At 45.1% G+C, this 17,661-nt stretch overlaps 1 protein-coding gene across 1 annotated transcript in view; it reads left to right on the forward strand.

The window, feature by feature from the left end:
- Positions 1–17,661, forward strand: part of NOL6 (nucleolar protein 6) — a 530,178-nt gene that overhangs the window by 311,391 nt on the left and 201,126 nt on the right. Inside the window, exon 21 of the mRNA XM_085628873.1 lies at positions 9,119–9,216. Within this exon, the coding sequence (XP_085484999.1) occupies positions 9,119–9,216 (98 nt within the window). The remainder of the gene's footprint in view (positions 1–9,118; positions 9,217–17,661) is intronic.

Below are 17,661 nucleotides of genomic sequence, written 5' to 3' on the forward strand. Positions count from 1 at the left end.
CTAAAGTGTAGCCCTACTTTATTTAATATTAATGTATCACCCTTGATGGCTCTGATTGAAACCTTTGGCATCTCATCGCTTCTTATGCTTATGACACTCAGTTGATTTTCTCGCTTGATGACATTTTTTGTGGCTCTTAGTAAAACCTTCAAGAACTGTTCTACCCAGATTGTTCGTTGATTGAAACTAACCAGCTTAACTGTAACACAGAGAAGATGGAAATCATCTTATTTGGGAAGAACAATATGTTTGACCCACATCACTGGTGGCAGACGGTCTCTCCAGTCTCTTACCCCAATGGAAGTAGCCAGGAACTTAGGAGTCAAGTTTGATGGAGCTCTGTCTTTTTGAACACAAATCCTGGCAGTGTCCGGTATGTGTTTTGTTATGATTAAATTCCTTAAAATGTGTTCTGAATTTCTTCTACTAATGGAAGGAAAACTGTAGCCCACTCACTCATCACGGCAAGGCTAGACTACTGCAATAGCCTATACCTAAGCGGTGCTAAGTATTTGTTGTGTAAGCTTCAACTTGTCCAGAACGCCTCAGTTAGATTGATAATTAAGCTTCCCCTCAAAAGCGGGGCATCTCCGGGGCAAAGGGACCTGCATTGGTAACCTGTCCATAAGCTGGTGCTTTTTAAATCCCGGTCTTATAGCCCTTAAAGATTTCCATTCTGTCGGTGGAAAATATCCTGCAGATCTTTTTTGTACATTAAGGCTTACAAAGGTCATTGATCGTCCAGTACTAATCACCTTCCAAACCTAACAGCAGGTTCAAATCGAGAGGTGGTACATTATTTACTGTTCTGCGCTCCAAAGCTTGGCATCTGCTCCCCCTCTCTCTGATACTGGTGAAAAAAGAAGCAGATTTCTGGAAACCTTTAAAAACTTGGCTCTTTTTGCTGCCCGAGGAGGAATGGAATTGAATGTTCTAACTGGCTAAGCTGGTGTTTCTGGTTTCTTTTTCTTGAGAAGACCTCTGGGCCTTTAGTGCGTTGTCTTTGATGTCTGTCACAGCGTCAGGATGCTCTGCTTGAGTGATAGCGGAGTATATAACTAATACCTCATTCATTCATTAATCATTTTGCTCATTTACCCAACTGCCTAAGCTTGAACTTTCAGGTGTAAACTAATGACATTTGAAATTCCTTTTAAAGTGTCTTATATAGCTAGAAAAGTTATGTTTTTACCTCTGGCAGGAGCATGGATGGGAGAAGGGCAGTCATTAACCTACATGGATCTTTTAGGTCTGGCCTTTCAGTGCAATGGTCTCCTGACCTTTTAACCTACACCAATATTATTCTACAGCACAAATATACATCTATTCCCATGCTATTTACCTGTAATGCTTCACGTTATCATTCAACATTCCTTTAAAGCTGGACATATTGGCATTGTCTGTGCTTATTTGGGAATGAAAGAAAGCAAATTCCCCTGGGCAGGGGGTAGGTCTGTTTGGACAGCGCAGCCATTGGTTCACCTTATTCAATCAACAGAAAAAAAACTTTAAGAGGTACTTTAGAGAGAATAGCTTATTATCCGTCCACACATTGGTTTTCTTGAGCACATTTCCTTGGGTAGAAGTTTTGTTTTTCTACTGAAAAGGAGTGCATGTATTACTCTTTTTGCCTTGTGGGAAAACTTATGCTCTTACAGTACTACTGTGTTGGTTTGGGTGGCAAGCCAGCGATAAAGGCTATAGTCCTGATATGTTTAGTGTTAAAGGTTATCATAAAGCCAGTAGGTCTGATGTTTTTATCATGAAAAGTGTGTTTTCAAGTCAATAGGATTTAAGGGTGGATTATTATTACTCTGTAAAAATCTGCAGAGAGCTATTATGTTAAATTAAATCTCACAGATTACAGTAGTAAGCAAGAGTTTTAGTGTTAGTTACCCCCTCTGACAAACTGCGGAAATAGAGGATTTTTAATGTCATAAGCCTCGTTAGGCTCTTTTAGGAGAGACAGTATTGCTTTGTGGGATAACTTACACTCAGTACCGTAGGCCTGAGTTGGCTATGGTCACAGGCCAGTGATAAAGGCTGTGTACCTATTTAGTTCACTTGGAAAAGTCTGATCTGTTTATTTTGAAAAGTTATGACAGTTGGCCTGACTTAGATATCAGTGGAAAAAAGCATGCTTTAAAACAAATATACCTTTAATGACGCATTGTTAAAACACTGTGCTATAGGCTATAGACTGGTATTTCACAGAGTACTGTAGTAGGCAAATGTTTTGGTCTCCGCCATGTGCTGGAGGGAGAGCAATTGTCTGTCAACCCCTTTGGAGGACCGACTACTGTTTGACCCTATGCCGGACAAAGCGATCTTCATGACTTATAGGAAATTAATGAACAGCTGCTCATATCTCCTGCGGTGCCTGCGAGAGGCATGTGAGAGCAACATAGGACTTATGGAAGATAACGATTGGCTGGAGGCCCTCCAGAGCCCTAGAGAGGTTGCCAAACAAGCTCGCTTCCATCTAATACAGTTAAGAATAGTACATAGATCATACTCTTCCAGGTCACTTTTACATCGTTTAGGACATTGCCCTCTGCACTAGAGGTTGTGGAATGGTGGGGTCTTTCTTTCATATCCTCTTGGAGTGCTCTATAATCCAGCAGTACTGGAAGGGGCTGGTGCATATTATGGCCAAAGTCACTGGTCTCACTGTACCATTGGAAGTCAGATGGCATTTACTACACATAATGGGAGAAAAAGTGTGGCCTAGATATCTGAAGGTCTGGTTGATGTTAGCAGTCGGGGTGGCTAAGAGAAACATTGCGAGGGCATGGGGAGCGGGCAGACCCAGAGTGTCCAAGATAGGGAAAATGATCTAGACTGGTGCTAGCTAGCGGAGCAGGTGATTTATCAAAGTCGCGGCTGTCTGAGAATATAGGAAAACGTTTGAAACTAAAGGTGCGTTTACAGGGAAACATGAATGGTTACCGTTTGGTGGTTGGAGGGATCATCACTGAGGGCTCTGACGCCAAGGAGGAGATGCAGTTCCTTTAACAGGTGATAAAATGCTTGCTAGCCTCAGGCCTAAAGACCAGGCCTAACTTCATGCTCCTCAACAGCACCTCAGGCAGCACATATCTATCTCGAACCCCAACTCGCTCTTCAACTGAGGCAGAGCACTGCTCCTGTGGGAGTCAGACTTCAAGCCCTTAGTCGAACTGGAAATTACAAAAATCTTAGGGTTTTGCTCCTCTGACCTGTACATATCAGACTCTAGAGTTTGGGTCAGCGCCTGCAAAGGCCCCACTTTAAGGTATCAAACTGAAATGCACTTTAACGCTGCCTCTGCCCAGAGGCTCTGAAAGGCGCCACACCAGCCACAAACTAGGAGCGGCGCAAAAGCGATTGACTCAGGCCAAAGACCCCCCTATACCAATAGCACCAACAGTCTTTCAGGATCACCAGCAACTCAAGACCTTTCAAATGGGATGAGGGGTTTGTCTTTAGTGGAAATGGATTCAAGAATGGCAGAGATTGCTCCTCAAGGGACGCCTCCACTGGCAAGCATGGCCTCCCCATACCTTCCTCCCAATCACATCTTATCTGTTGGGAGAAGGCTGAAGCCCAGCTTTCCTCCTTTTTGAAGACATCACCTCAGATTAGTGGGTCCTCTCCGTTGTTAGGTTAGCGTACTGCCTCAAATTTAACACAGTCCCTCCTAACAATCCATCCCGCTTCCACCTCCTAAGTTCAGACCACCTACAACTGCTGGTGGAAGAGTGTGCAAAGGACACTATCAAACCAGTACCCACACTTCGGGATAGAGGTTGACTCTCTGTAGTTCCTGATCCCCAAAAAGGATGGCGCACTCCAGCTGATCCTTGACCTTTCGACCGTTGCACAAGTTCATCCTCTCTCAATACGTTCACACAAGCACCTTGCAGGACGTCATCCCACTGCTACTCCAAAGCGATTTCATGTCAGCACATACTTTAACATCTCGATCCTCCCAGTGCTTAACTTGTACCTTCGATTCGTGTATAAATGGACTACACTACCAACTCAAGATATTACTTTTCGGAGTTACTATGGCTCAAAGGGTGTTTACAAAATACCTAGTGGTAATAGCAGCTCACCTGCGCAGAAACGCCATTTGTCTTTCCATACTTAAATGATTTGCTGATTAAGAGCAGCAGAAAACACCAATGCCTGGCTAACATTCAAACAGCAGATGTCCTTCTACACAGTCTGGGAGTCACCATAAGTCTGAAAAAGAAGGCACACCTACAACTTTAACTGTTACATTCCTTCCTGGACTCTTATCTAAAGCATAAGGGAAAGCATAACCCTAAAGAAGAGAGGGTGATGGCATTTCAAAAGCTGCTACCTCTTTTCCAGGCGCTGTCCCATCACTATTGAGATTGTGATGAAACTGTTGGGGATGATGGATTAATGCATAGCCATTGTACCATCCACTAGGTTACACAAGTGCCTTTGAAGTCACTGGGCATAAGCGGAAGGATTGAAAAGTCCATAGCATTCTGGAGCTTCATGCACACAGGGGGACACGTGTGCATCCACAGGGCCTGAGGCACCAGGCGATCCTGTAGTGGCCCCTTTGTTTCCTCTCCACCAGTGTTTTGATGAAGGAGGAACTGCTGTGAAAACCCTGGTGGAGAAGAAACTCCTGATATGCCTGGCGGGACCACGGCGGTCCCGCCAAGCATATAGATGCCTCTGGACCGCTGCGCCACCACCAGGGATAGGCTGTTCCCTGATGGTGTCAGCGGTCCCAGGCCGGCATGACCACTAGGGTCATAATTTGGCGGTTGTAAAACAGCCACCACTGCCCCACCACGAGTCTGGCGGCTCCTTAGACTCACATGGTTTCAGACTGAAATAATCTGCTACCTGCTGCATTCGTGCAAGGCAGGCCTTGAGCACACCACCAAGCACTTGGCGTATTTGCAGTATGCTTACAAAGTGTACTACATTAAACTCTGATTAGGTTTTCAGTCATCGAGGCCTTCATGGGGGGTCTTAAGAGAGTAATACAGCCAAAGACAGCCCCTGCACCTGTGTGGAACTTGAATGTTGCCCTCACAGGACTGACTCGTGGCCCTCTTTTTGAGATCGTATTTGGACAAAATATTGAGTTTTAAATATCAGGCTACATCAATATCGAAAGAAAATATTGCTAATACAAAAATATCATGGTACAGAATATTAGTTTGCGAAAATATATTATTTTTTTGGTAAACAATATATTGTTTTCAAGAGGATCATTGTTTTTAATTTAATATAGTAGTCAAAAGCCTTGGATTCATTTAATGTGTTTTAGTTAATATATAAATGTTTTGGTGTTTAGTATTGTAGGTATAATTGCTATTCATTTTTTCATATAGTTTGTAATTTTAAGTGTTTTATAATAATTTATTTTTACATTTAATTAGTTAATAGTGGATTGGCGGGTTGTTGGAATTGTGAGGGAATAGGGTGGGAAGTTAATTAAAATATCCAATTATTGTAATTTAATTATAATTATTATTTGTCCCTAATAATTGATTAATAATTACGTTAATTTTTTAATAGGTACATTTTTAATTTGTTCATTTTAAGACATATTTGAATCGCATTTCCATTAATAGTAAGTTGTATTTTAGTAGTGGGTTGTTGGCTTTGTAGGGGAATAGGCTGAGAAGTTAAATAAAATTATTTAAATGTTAATTTAATTGAATATTATTTATGTGAATTAATATTGTAATGTTTAATTTGTTTTTATAATTTATTTGTTTTATTGTTTATATGTCTGTTTTTTTGTTTTAGTTTTTCTACTTTTAGTGGTATAAGGTGGGAAGATTTTTAAGTTATAATATTTTGTGTATTCATTTTTTTATGTAAATAGAATATTTCTTCATTATGCATTATTTTACTGTTGTACTTTTTAATGATGTACTGTTGTACTTTTTAATGATTTTGGGTCTGATTGCGAGTTCGGCGGTCTTACTGCTGTACCGCCGCGGAGGCGGTCCATAGAAGACTGCTGCTAAGGCTGTCTCATGCCCGCCGTATTACAATGGGCTGGCGGCGGTGTTCCTGACAGTGGTGTATATTTTTCATTTGTGTTGATGCGATGGTGAATATTTTGACTGCAGTGTACACATATGCATGAAACATGTGGAAAAATACCTATTACCAGTACTTTCCCATTGCTGAAGTCTGGACCATATGTACCCAGTCCAATCAGTAGATGTAAACGGACTTACCTGGATTTCGGCACCAACAGGGTTGTTTTCTTCGGGATCAAGATGCTGGCATCCACGTGGGAGACTGAAGGGAAAAAAAGAAAATGGGTGAGTAGGCACTCCGAATCCTTCAATTCCGCTGACTCGAAGCAGGCAGTCTTCCCAATGTGGTCGGCTTGTCAGAAAGCCAACTCTTCATTCTGACTGCGGTGAACTTCTCTATACTGCCCTCTGACAGCTACCTCCTCCTCCCCCCTCCGTCCCTTCCCCGACTGCCGTTGAGGCAGTCAGCGAATGGCTGGTGGTGTCGGCAGTGCTCCGGCAGTTTTTCATTCTGCAAACCGTCAACATCGTAATATGGCGGGGGACCGCCTTGTCTGTGGTGGTGCATTCGAAGACCACCAAAGTCGTAATCCAGTCCTTTGGTGTTTTTTTTTTAAACTAATTTAATCGAAATTTTGTTTGAAATTATACATTTTTTTTACTTTTTAAATAAAATAATTTGATAATTTATTTTAAAACTTTGTAATTTGTAGCTAGGCAAGTGAATGCTATTGTGCATTTTTTTTTTTATTTTGCTTTACAAAATGTACTTATTTTCATTACACTATATATAGTACTTGTATTATGATTTGTATTTTTTATACTTATTGACATTTTTAGTTAATAATTATTATAAATAATATTTGTAACCCTTCCAAAGTGCAACCCTTTCCCTACTAGTGGTTCGACTGGAGTGGGAATAATAAATCTAACACTTTCCCTACTGTTGCTTAGATTGGAGTGGAGTGGCAATAGTATGGTTAACACTATCAAAGTCTAACGCTTTCCCCAAAACTACTTTAAATACACTGCATTATAGTTAATATTTATTTTAAAAAACTATTTTTTTTTCTAATTTTGAACAATACACTTGTCAACGCTATTTTTGACATATTTTTGTATTTTACATTAGAAGTATTGAATCACAATATTTCTTTTACTAACAATCTTTTTGTATCTCAATTTTAATGATCACAATATTATGTCTATGATCCTTTTGAGTCATTACACTTCTCTAAACTACAGTTCTTGCCATGGAAGGTCTCCTTCCTAATCACAGTTACCTAACTCTGATATACTAGCAAGCCTCAAGCCCTTATGGTACAAGAACCATTTATTGAAGTTCACTGGGATAGGGAACAGTCATGGGAACAGTCCAGCCCGAACTACCTAGCCATGTCTTCCCTGGACCGGAAACAAGCATCCGGGGAATGGTTTCTGGCTAATCAGCCGCCATCAGCCAGGCTAGCTTGAATCCAGTGGCAAAGTGAGCAAGGGACCCACGTCTGGGCATACCCTGCCAACTTAGGGTGAACAAAGCAAAACCAAATGAAGCCACTGAACTGGCCATGTCTGAACTGGGGTGGGGGAGTGAGCTAAAGAATGATGATGTATTAAACCCAGATCACTTGACTGGGGGTGAGAGCTTGCAATGTTCAACACTCCGTCCATCATTCCCTTTGGTTTTGCTTTGTTCGCCCTAAGTTGGCAGGGTATGCCCAGACGTGGGTCCCTTGCTCACTTTGCCAGTGGATTCAAGATAGCCTGGCTGATGAGGGTTATGAACCTGAAACCGGTCCCAGGATGCTTGTCCGGTCCAGGGAAGACATGGCTTGGCAGTTCGTGCTGGACTGTTCCCATGAGGCACAGGGTCAGACTGATTTGCATATGGCCATGTCTGAACTGGGGTGGCGGAGTGAGCTAAAGAATGATGATGGATTAAACCCAGATCAGTTGACTGGGGGTGAGTGCTTGCAATGTTCAACACTCCGTCCATCATTCCCTTTGGTTTTACCTTTTCATATGAACCAGACCATTAAGCTACCAGTTGTTTTTCCACAACTGGAGTCAGTGGTGGAAAGAGCCCCTCACACTCTGACTGTAAACTTAGGAATTCTTACCAACTCATCGAAGTCTTTGCCAAATTCCACTGGGAGCAAACTATATCTAAAGCTGGCATTTGTAGGTGGATAGTTGAGTTCATACGGACTTGCCATGCTAAAGCCAAGTTTACACTCCTTGTGGCCCCTGGAGCCCACTCAGTAGACAAACAGAGGGCCACCTTAGTATTTTTTGGTAATATGCCTTTACTGAATAACTGCATGGCTGCATCTTGGTCAGTGCCACAAATATTCATCAAGCTTTACTGCGTAGATGTTCTAAGCACCAGGCGATAGTTGGAAAAGCAGTAATTAAAACACTCTTTCGAACATCTACATCATCTGCTCGCTAACAACCGTTTTGGAGAGAGACTGCTTTGTGGTCTACGCAGGGCATGTGTATCTACAGACGCACATTCTATTAACCATTTGTTCATAACATGGAGTGCTGTAAATTCACATGTGCCCGCCCTAATCCCCGTTAGCGATGATTACAGATGTTGTTTTCTACGTTATTTACTTCTTTTACTGTGCACAGCACACTGGCTTCGACATGGCGCTTCTCTCACACTACTTGCATGTTGAATAGAGAACAGTCTGAAGTGGAGCCAGTGTGCTGGTGCATTGTGGACCTGGGGTTGAGTGACAACACATTGCGTGACTCAAACTTTGTCGAAGAAAAAGAAGTTGCAAATATCCGGTCCAGGCCCAACACTATATGGCAGGAGTATGCATCGGGATCAGAACCTAACCTTGTTGTTTTCACAAGGTGGAAAGAAAAACATCCAGCCATACTTTTTTCTGTTCTCTTTAATGTCTCTTTTGATTCCCTTTAGGCTTTCTTAGTTGGTTGAAGTTAGTTTATTGCAAGTGTGTAATTATGATTCCAAGTGCTGTCTTCTTCTTTAACTATTCTTTGGCTATTTCTTGTAGATTGTTTCTTTCTGCTTCCAAAGACCCATTTAATATATCCTCTTTTGTATGTCTCAGTTCTCCACAGGTGGGCTTTTTCCGCTTCCTCCGGTTACTGGCTACGTTTGACTGGAAGAATGAACCCTTGATAGTTAACCTAAATCAAGATATCAAAGGTGAGAAATTTGGAATGATGGTTTTAAACTCTGGAGTATTTTCCTATTCCAGTGGCCAGTAAGAGGTCTAAATTGAGAAGGCTTGGAGAGACAACATGGCAAAGGTTGCTTTGTAATATAGAGGTGTCCTTGTCCATACACAGGAATGTCCAGATGTTTTCTTTTGAAATGCCCTCACTTCTTTAGCCGGAAAAATCCTAGCAAGATATGAGGTGACGATGCCAAGATAATAGATAAAACATAATTATATGTTCGAGGCATATGAGCTGCAGATTACACACTGTGCATAGATCGCCATCTGGTGTTGGGTCCGGATGTTGCAGTTGTTTTTCTCTTGGAAAGTCTTTGGAAGTCACAAGGTATGTGACTCCTCCTTTGGATGATATTGCGCATGGGCTTCGGCTCCATCCTCAGATTGTTTTTTTCCACCATCGGGCTCGGATGTGTTCTTCGCGCTCCAGTTCGGAACCATTCCAGTTTTCCGTTCGGCGCGCAATCATTCCCTGTTCGACGGTATTGTCTCGATCGCGTTCCCCACACTCAACGCGACTCAACGATCGAAGTCTTCGATTCCGGTCGTCGACGAAGGCCTTCGGGCCTACCTGGGCCTCCTGTCCTGGCTGATGGAAAGGACGCCATTAAAAAAGTGTTCTCGATGTGGGTCGAAGTTTCCCCACACCGATCTACATGAGGTGTGCAAACTCTGCCTCTCTCCAGAACACGAGGCAAGGGACTGTCCAGCTTGCGCCTCCTTCCGATCAAAGAAGATGATTCGGGACCGACGAGCAAGGAGAACTATGGCTCACTCGTCGACTTCGATCCCCGATGACATCTTCGAAGAAGGCGTCTATGTTCCGGAACAACAGCACACCGAAGAAGGCCTCGTCAACGCCTCCGAAGCTGACGACTCCGACGTCGAGGACATCACTCCGGCACAGAGGGGCGTGAGTACAGACGTCGACCCCGACCCCAAACCCCCCTCCACGCCATTGAAAAAGGCTTTGGTCACGCCTTCATGCCAAGTTATGCACCGAGAGACTGCTTCCCATACCTCGCTTCCGGGCCCGGTTAAGAAGCCCACCAAGCCTTCAGGCGGCTCGGGCCCGAGCCTGCCTACCCTTGGTGCCGAAAAACTCTCATCCACACGGGCACCGAAAAAGAAAACGCCCCTTTCCTCCTCCGCGCCGAGCTCGACACCGAAGCACTCGGCGCAGAAGACTGGCACGGGCTCCTCGGCACCGATAACATCCTCGGAGCCAAGCAAGAAACCAAAGAGCCTAGACTCCCACGCCTCGAAGCCGAAACCCACCGAGGAAGACAAAAGACATTTCTAAACCCCACGGTTCCAAATAAAGAACCAGTGCCGAATCAACGCCTAAAAAACCCACGGCTCCGACACCATCGGCACCGAAGGATCTGCCCCCTGCAGATCAACTGTTTCGACCCGATCCTTACCAAAAAACCCTTGTAAAGGATCCAAAGACTGGGCATTTGACGCCTAGCACCAGAAAAAGACCACTGGACAAGCCTGTATCCGCTCCACCACCAAAAAGGAGAGACTTTACCACCTCCCCTTTAAGGATTCCTTCACCCCCACCTCCTCCTCCACCTCTTGCACCCCGTCATTCTCCCACACTATCTTCAGATGAGGATGATAACATTAGCTACGACACAGGGGACGGAGCGGACGACCAACCAATAGGGGACCCTACTCCTACGGGCTCCCCAGACCCATGGGACGACTACCACATCCCAGACGTCCCAAACGTCCTGCAGGACGATCTTTACCCTTCCAGACCCTCACCCCCAGAGGACACAATGGGCTTTAACCAGCTACTCCATAGGGCTGCCCACTACCACGGGGTTGATCTCCACACAGACCCCGTGGAGGAGGATTTCCTCTGAGACACATTTGACACTGCACAGAGGTCCACCTCAATTCTGCCCATACTTAAGGGTGTTTAAAGACCCGGTTAGGGCCAGGGTCGTCAAGCCTTGCATAGAGAAAAAATATAAGGCCGCCCCAACAGATCCCACCTACATTAGAGGCCCCGCAGCACTAGACTCCCTGGTAGTCTCCAATGCCAGGAAACATGCCAACTCCCAGGCATCAGGTGAGGCTCCACCGCCAGATAAGGAGTCTAAACTCCTGGACGCCTCTGGCAAGCGCACGGCGTCCCAAGCGGCCAACATATGGCGCATTGCTAACACCCAAGCGCTCCTAGCCAGATATGACAGGGCACATTATGACGAGCTGGAGTCCATAATGCAACACCTCCCTGACAAATACAAAAATAGGGCCAACGAATTAATTCAGGAGGGCAAAACCATCACTAATACCTCCATCCGTTATGCCCTCGATGCAGCTGACACCGCTTTCAGGGCAATAAATACCAGCGTCCTTCTGCATAGGCATGCCTGGCTACGCATTTCAGGGTTCAAACCTGAGGTTCAGAGTTCCATCCTCAACCACCCTTTTGATGAGAAACACCTGTTTGGCCCTAATGTCGACGTAGCCCTCGAAAAAATGAAAAAGGACACAGACACAGCAAAATCTATGGGAGCCTTGCAGTCGCAAGCTCCCAGGCGCTCCTTTCGCCGTTCCTCCCTTAGAAGCACCACCATAGGCTACTCCTCCGACAGCGCCTCCACTTCCTACAAGGCCCCTACCCAATCCACCTTCACTAGGGGTTACCAAAGAGGCGGTTACAGGGGTAACAACAACAAAGGCAGAGGCAAAACTAACAGCTCCCGCTCTGCCTCCACCCCCACCCAGTGACTTCCCTCCACTCCCCCCAGACTATTCCACTCCAGTCGGGGGAAGACTTCACAATTTCCTTCCTGTCTGGGCTACCATCACCTCAGACAAATGGGTGCAACAGATAATTCAATCAGGGTACTGTCTAGAACTACGATCTACCCCCCCAACCATTCCACCCAAACAGCGCCCAATGTCACAGGAACATTTGTCACTTTTAAAGCAGGAGGTAATCTCCCTCCTACAAAAAAGGGCAATAGAACCAGTTCCTACCCACCAACAAAACAAGGGAGTTTACTCCCTATATTTTCTCATACCAAAAAAGGATGGCTCTCTAAGACCCATTCTGGACCTCAGACCCCTAAACCAATACATACACTCAGACCACTTTCACATGGTCACACTCCAGCAGGTACTTCCTCTGCTCTCCCAGAACGACCTTCCTGCCACTATAGACCTCAAGGACGCCTATTTCCACATTCCCGTTCACAACGCTCACAGAACGTTTCTCAGATTCGTAGTGGACGGTCAGTACTACCAATTCAAAGTACTCCCATTCGGAGTCACCACAGCACCACGAGTGTTTACCAATTGCCTAGCGGTAGTGGCAGCACACCTGAGAAGACAACACATCCATGTCTTCCCATACCTAGACGACTGGCTCATAAAAGCCAGCTCATACAACCAGTGTGTACAACACACCCACGCCACTATCCAACTACTTCACGACCTGGGCTTCACAGTAAACTACGCCAAGTCCCATCTGCATCCGTCCCACGTACAACAATACCTCGGTGCTACCATAGACACCTCGAGCGCTAGCCTACCCCAGTCCCGCCAGGATAGCAAGCATACAGGCTCTTCGCGCCAAATTTCAACCACAACACTCTCTTCCAGCCCGAGTGTTTATGCAACTAATAGGGATGATGGCCTCTTGCATATTCATAGTACCTCATGCAAGACTCCAGATGCGTCCTCTCCAAGAGTGCTTAGCACGCCAATGGAACCAGGCTTAGGGTCAATTATCAGATCTGGTGTTGGTAGACGGTCGTGCCCTTCGCTCTCTGCAGTGGTGGACCACCAAAAACCTTTCCAAAGGGCGACCGTTCCTAGAGCCGGTTCCTCAAATAGTTCTAACTGCGGACGCATCGCTGTCCGGCTGGGGAGCTCACCTACTACATCACACCATGCAGGGCAGGTGGACATCTTAACAAAAGTTACTCCACATCAACCATCTGGAGTTACTGGCCATATTCCTAGCCCTAAAAGCCTTTCAAACACACGTCTCAGGCAAGGCTGTCTTAGTCCGCACAGACAACATGACAGCCATGTACTACATCCAAAAACAGGGCGGCACACACTCTCTGCAGCTCTCTCAGCTAGCACAGAGCATATGGAGGTGGGCCATACCTCAAAACATTTTTCTCCTAGCCCAACATGTCCCAGGAGTCCAAAACACCATTGCAGATCTGTTGAGCCGTCAAACACAACAGATCCACGAGTGGGAACTTCATCCACAAGTTCTTCAACCATTCTTTCAAATGTGGGGGGCAACCACAGATAGACCTCTTCGCCACCCACGAAAATGCCAAATGCCGAAGCTTCGCCGCCAGATATCCACACCCATTGTCCAAAGGCAATGCGATTTGGATGAACTGGTCAGGCAGATTTGCGTACGCTTTTCCGCCTCTCCCACTCATTCCATTAGTGGTGCACAAACTACAGCAATTCCCTAACTCTCATCCTAGTTGCTCCGACTTGGGCCAGACAACCGTGGTACATCACATTGCTGGAACTATCTGTAGTTCCGCACCAAAAGTTACACCTCTCTCCACGCCTCTTAACCCAGAACCATGAGAGATCAGACACCCGGACCCAGCTCAGCTCAACCTTGCGATCTGGCTCCTGAAATCCTAGAATTTGGTTACCTTAATCTTCCCCCTGACTGTATGAATGTCATTAAAGAAGCTAGACGAGCTACCACTAGAGCTTGCTACGCAGCCAAGTGGAAACATTTCGTGACCTATTGTCACAACAATAACGTCAATCTCTTAGATGTGTCTATCCAACACATCATAGGCTACTTGCTACACCTACAAAGATGCAAACTAGCCTACACGTCTATTAGACTACACCTTGCTGCCATAGCAGCGTATCTACAAAATAGACAGCATCTATCACTCTTCAGAGTACCTGCCATAAAAGCCTTCATGGAAGGCCTTAAGAGAATAATTCCCCCCAGAGTGCCACCCTCACCTGTGTGGAACCTAAACATTGTTCTCACAAGACTAATGGAGCCTCCATTTGAACCTCTACATAAATGTGAGCTGCAATTTTTAACATGGAAAACTGCTTTCCTTGTAGCCATTACTTCGCTCAGACGGGTCAGTGAGATACAAGCACTCACCATTCAAGAACCCTTTCCGCAAATGCATCATAATAAGGTTGTTCTCCGCACTAATCCAAAATTCCTTCCTAAAGTCATTTCTCCCTTTCACCTCAATCAATCTGTGGAACTGTCCGTATTCTTCTCGCAGCCACAAACCATTGCAGAAAGAGCTCTACACACCCTAGATGTCAAAAGAGCTTTACTCTACTACATCGAGAGAACACAACCTTTTCGTAAGACCAAACAACTATTCGTGTCTTTCTCACCACCACACAAAGGCAACCCCATCTCCAAATCTGGGATAGCTAGGTGTATTGTTAAATGCATAAAGATTTGCTACCACAAAGCAAAACGAACGCTATCTGTTCCCCCTAAAGCTCACTCTACACGTAAGATAGGGGCTTCTATGGCATTTTTAGGGAACATCCCCTTAGATGATATCTGCAGAGCAGCTACATGGTCTACACCGCACACTTTCACTAAACACTATTGTGTAGATGTGCAAACTAAGCAACAAGCTAGTGTGGGCCAGGCTGTCCTCAAAACATTGTTTCAAACAACTGCAACAGATACTGGTGGTCGTCGCTAGGACTGAGTACTGCTATATAATCTATGCACAGTGTGTAATCTGCAGCTCATATGCCTCGAACGGAATATGCTACTTACCAGTATGCATCTGTTCTTGGCATGTAGAGCTGCAGATCTACACACGCCCACCCGCCTCCCTGGCTACCTTTATCTGTTCGTTTTATCTTATTTAGATACAGCACACATGGGCATCTTTCCTCTTTCTTACAGAGCTCCATCGTTTCCCCGCTGGCGAAAAACAATCTGAGGATGGAGCCGAAGCCCATGCGCAATATCATCCAAAGGAGGAGTCACATACCTCGTGACTTCCAAAGACTTTCCAAGAGAAAAACAAGTGCAACATCCGGACCCAACACCAGATGGCGATCTATGCACAGTGTGTAGATCTGCAGCTCTACTTGCCAAGAACAGATACATACTGGTAAGTAGCATTTTCCTTATTAAATTTTTTTTGCGTCAAAATGTCAATTCTTTCCTCAGAAAGAAAATCCTAGCGTGGTGTATTTACCACACAATAGCTTGTGTTATTTCACCGTCCCCGCACGTGCAAAGCCCAAGATTTGTGACATTTTTCCTGACACACATCGTGGGTGCAAACACTTGTATGTTGCAGCCAAATAGTAATCCTTTTTTGGGTGCAAACATGAGTTTGCTCACAAAGTGAAACTAGTGCACCCATAATACTCATGGCCTAAAAAGAAAATATTAGAGGTAAATATCAGGATGGAAAAGCTAAGTAGGAAAGGTTCTGCAGGATGGCCCTGTGGGAGCAGTGCAGCATATTATATCTACTTCAAGTCTTAGGGCTCATTCCAAGTTCATGAGCATCATTTAGGGGTCGCATCTGTGACCCCCTGGCACTGTCTCTGTGACCCGTGGGATCAGGCCAGAATGGCCATAGCTTGCATTGAGCATTCCCCCCAGGGCGCCTCTTAAAGTATACAGAAAACTAGGCCCTGCGCTTGAAGGGGTTAAATCGTTTCAGAATGCGCCTGGAAGACCTGAACACAAAGACCAGAGGTGCACCAATGTCCCTGGCAGACCTGAACACAAAGACCAGAGGCACACCAATGTCCCTGGCAGACCTTTCCCTGGCAGACCTGAACACGTAGACCTGAACACAAAGACCAGAGGCGCACCAATGTCCCTGGCAGACCTGAACACAAAGACTAGAGGTGCACCAATGTCCCTGGCAGACCTGAACACAAAGACCAGAGGCACACCAATGTCCCTGGCAGACCTGAACACGTAGACCTGAACACGTAGACCTGAACACAAAGACCAGAAGTGCACCAAGTTGCCTGGCAGACCTGAACACAAAGAGCAGAGGTGCACCAATGTGCCTGGTAGACCTGAACACAAAGACCAGAGGTGCACCAATGTGCCTGGCAGACCTGAACGCAAAGACCAGAGGCGCACCAATGTCCCTGGCAGACCTGAACACAAAGAGCAGAGGTGCACCCATGTCCCTGGCAGACCTGAACACAAAGACCAGAGGTGCACCCATGTCCCTGGCAGACCTGAACACAAAGACCAGAGGTGCACCAATGTCCCTGGCAGACCTGAGCACAAAGACAAGTCGGGTCTAGGAGAGAGCGTGGCTCTGGGTGAAGTTATCTGGCAGGAAACGAAAGGGGACATTATATATGAACACGTGAAACATCAACTACATAAAAAGCTGCTAGATGAGTTCGCCTCGCTGTCTTAAGCCACCTCAGTTGGGCAATGTGCCTGCTGGAGTGAACTGATGGTAATAACTTTTTGCCAATCGTTAAAATATAAACATTAGTGATGTATCTGTTTTTATTTAACAGTCATTAGTAATTGACACAGTGTTATTGTATATCAAGGAAACACTTCTGGCACTGACAAATAATGGTTATGACTCTTGCCACACTGAGAAAATCCATGCCAGGCCAAGATAGTGCCCTCACCTGGTTTATTACTACTGGCCCTGGCATTACAGTGGTAATGGTTTTAAAACCTGGAAAATGGTGCCTGTTTTTGTTCTTCACATGTGAATCTGCTGGCCCGCTTGTCCACTCTTTGGCGTGTTCTGAATTTTGGAAAGTGTATTATGTATTCTGCCTAAAAACCTGTGCTTAGTGTAGTTAATTACCGATTATTGGATAAGTACTGATATCAAAACATTGCTGACAATGCATTCACTAACTAATTACAATTATAACAGTTCTCCTTAGAGGTTCATACACTGTGCAGTAGAAGTGAAGCAGAAAGTGAAGGCACAGTCCTGTTATAATTTAGCATAATTGTTAACAAGTGCAGAAACTGTCCTGCTGAATGTATACGTACTGTTGCTGCCCCTTTAAATAATAACACAGATGACAGTTGTATGTAGTGACCAGTTCATTAAAGTTCCAGGAGCATTGTAACACGACTGAGGTATGTCTGAAGAAAATGTATCCTCACTGTACACTGCCCCATTAGATGTCATCATTGTCGACCGCTGCAGGCAAAGGCCATTCGCGTGAAGCTCGGATATTACCTATATATTGAGGGCACAAGCTTTAGGAAGCATACACAATTGTAAGTCCTCAGGGTAGTAAAGCACCGGCAATAAGGATGGTGTCTGCTAAATCTATATACACAGCAGTTTCTGCAGTCTGTTTTTATATCGCTGGCCTCAACATTTCCTGCATGTTAACTCGCACATGATGTTCAATGTAGAGTTGCTGGCGCGTGGATCTTG

This window comes from Triturus cristatus, chromosome 2_1, assembly GCF_964204655.1.
Source record: "Triturus cristatus chromosome 2_1, aTriCri1.1, whole genome shotgun sequence".
In the NCBI taxonomy this organism is placed as follows: Eukaryota; Metazoa; Chordata; class Amphibia; order Caudata; family Salamandridae; genus Triturus; species Triturus cristatus.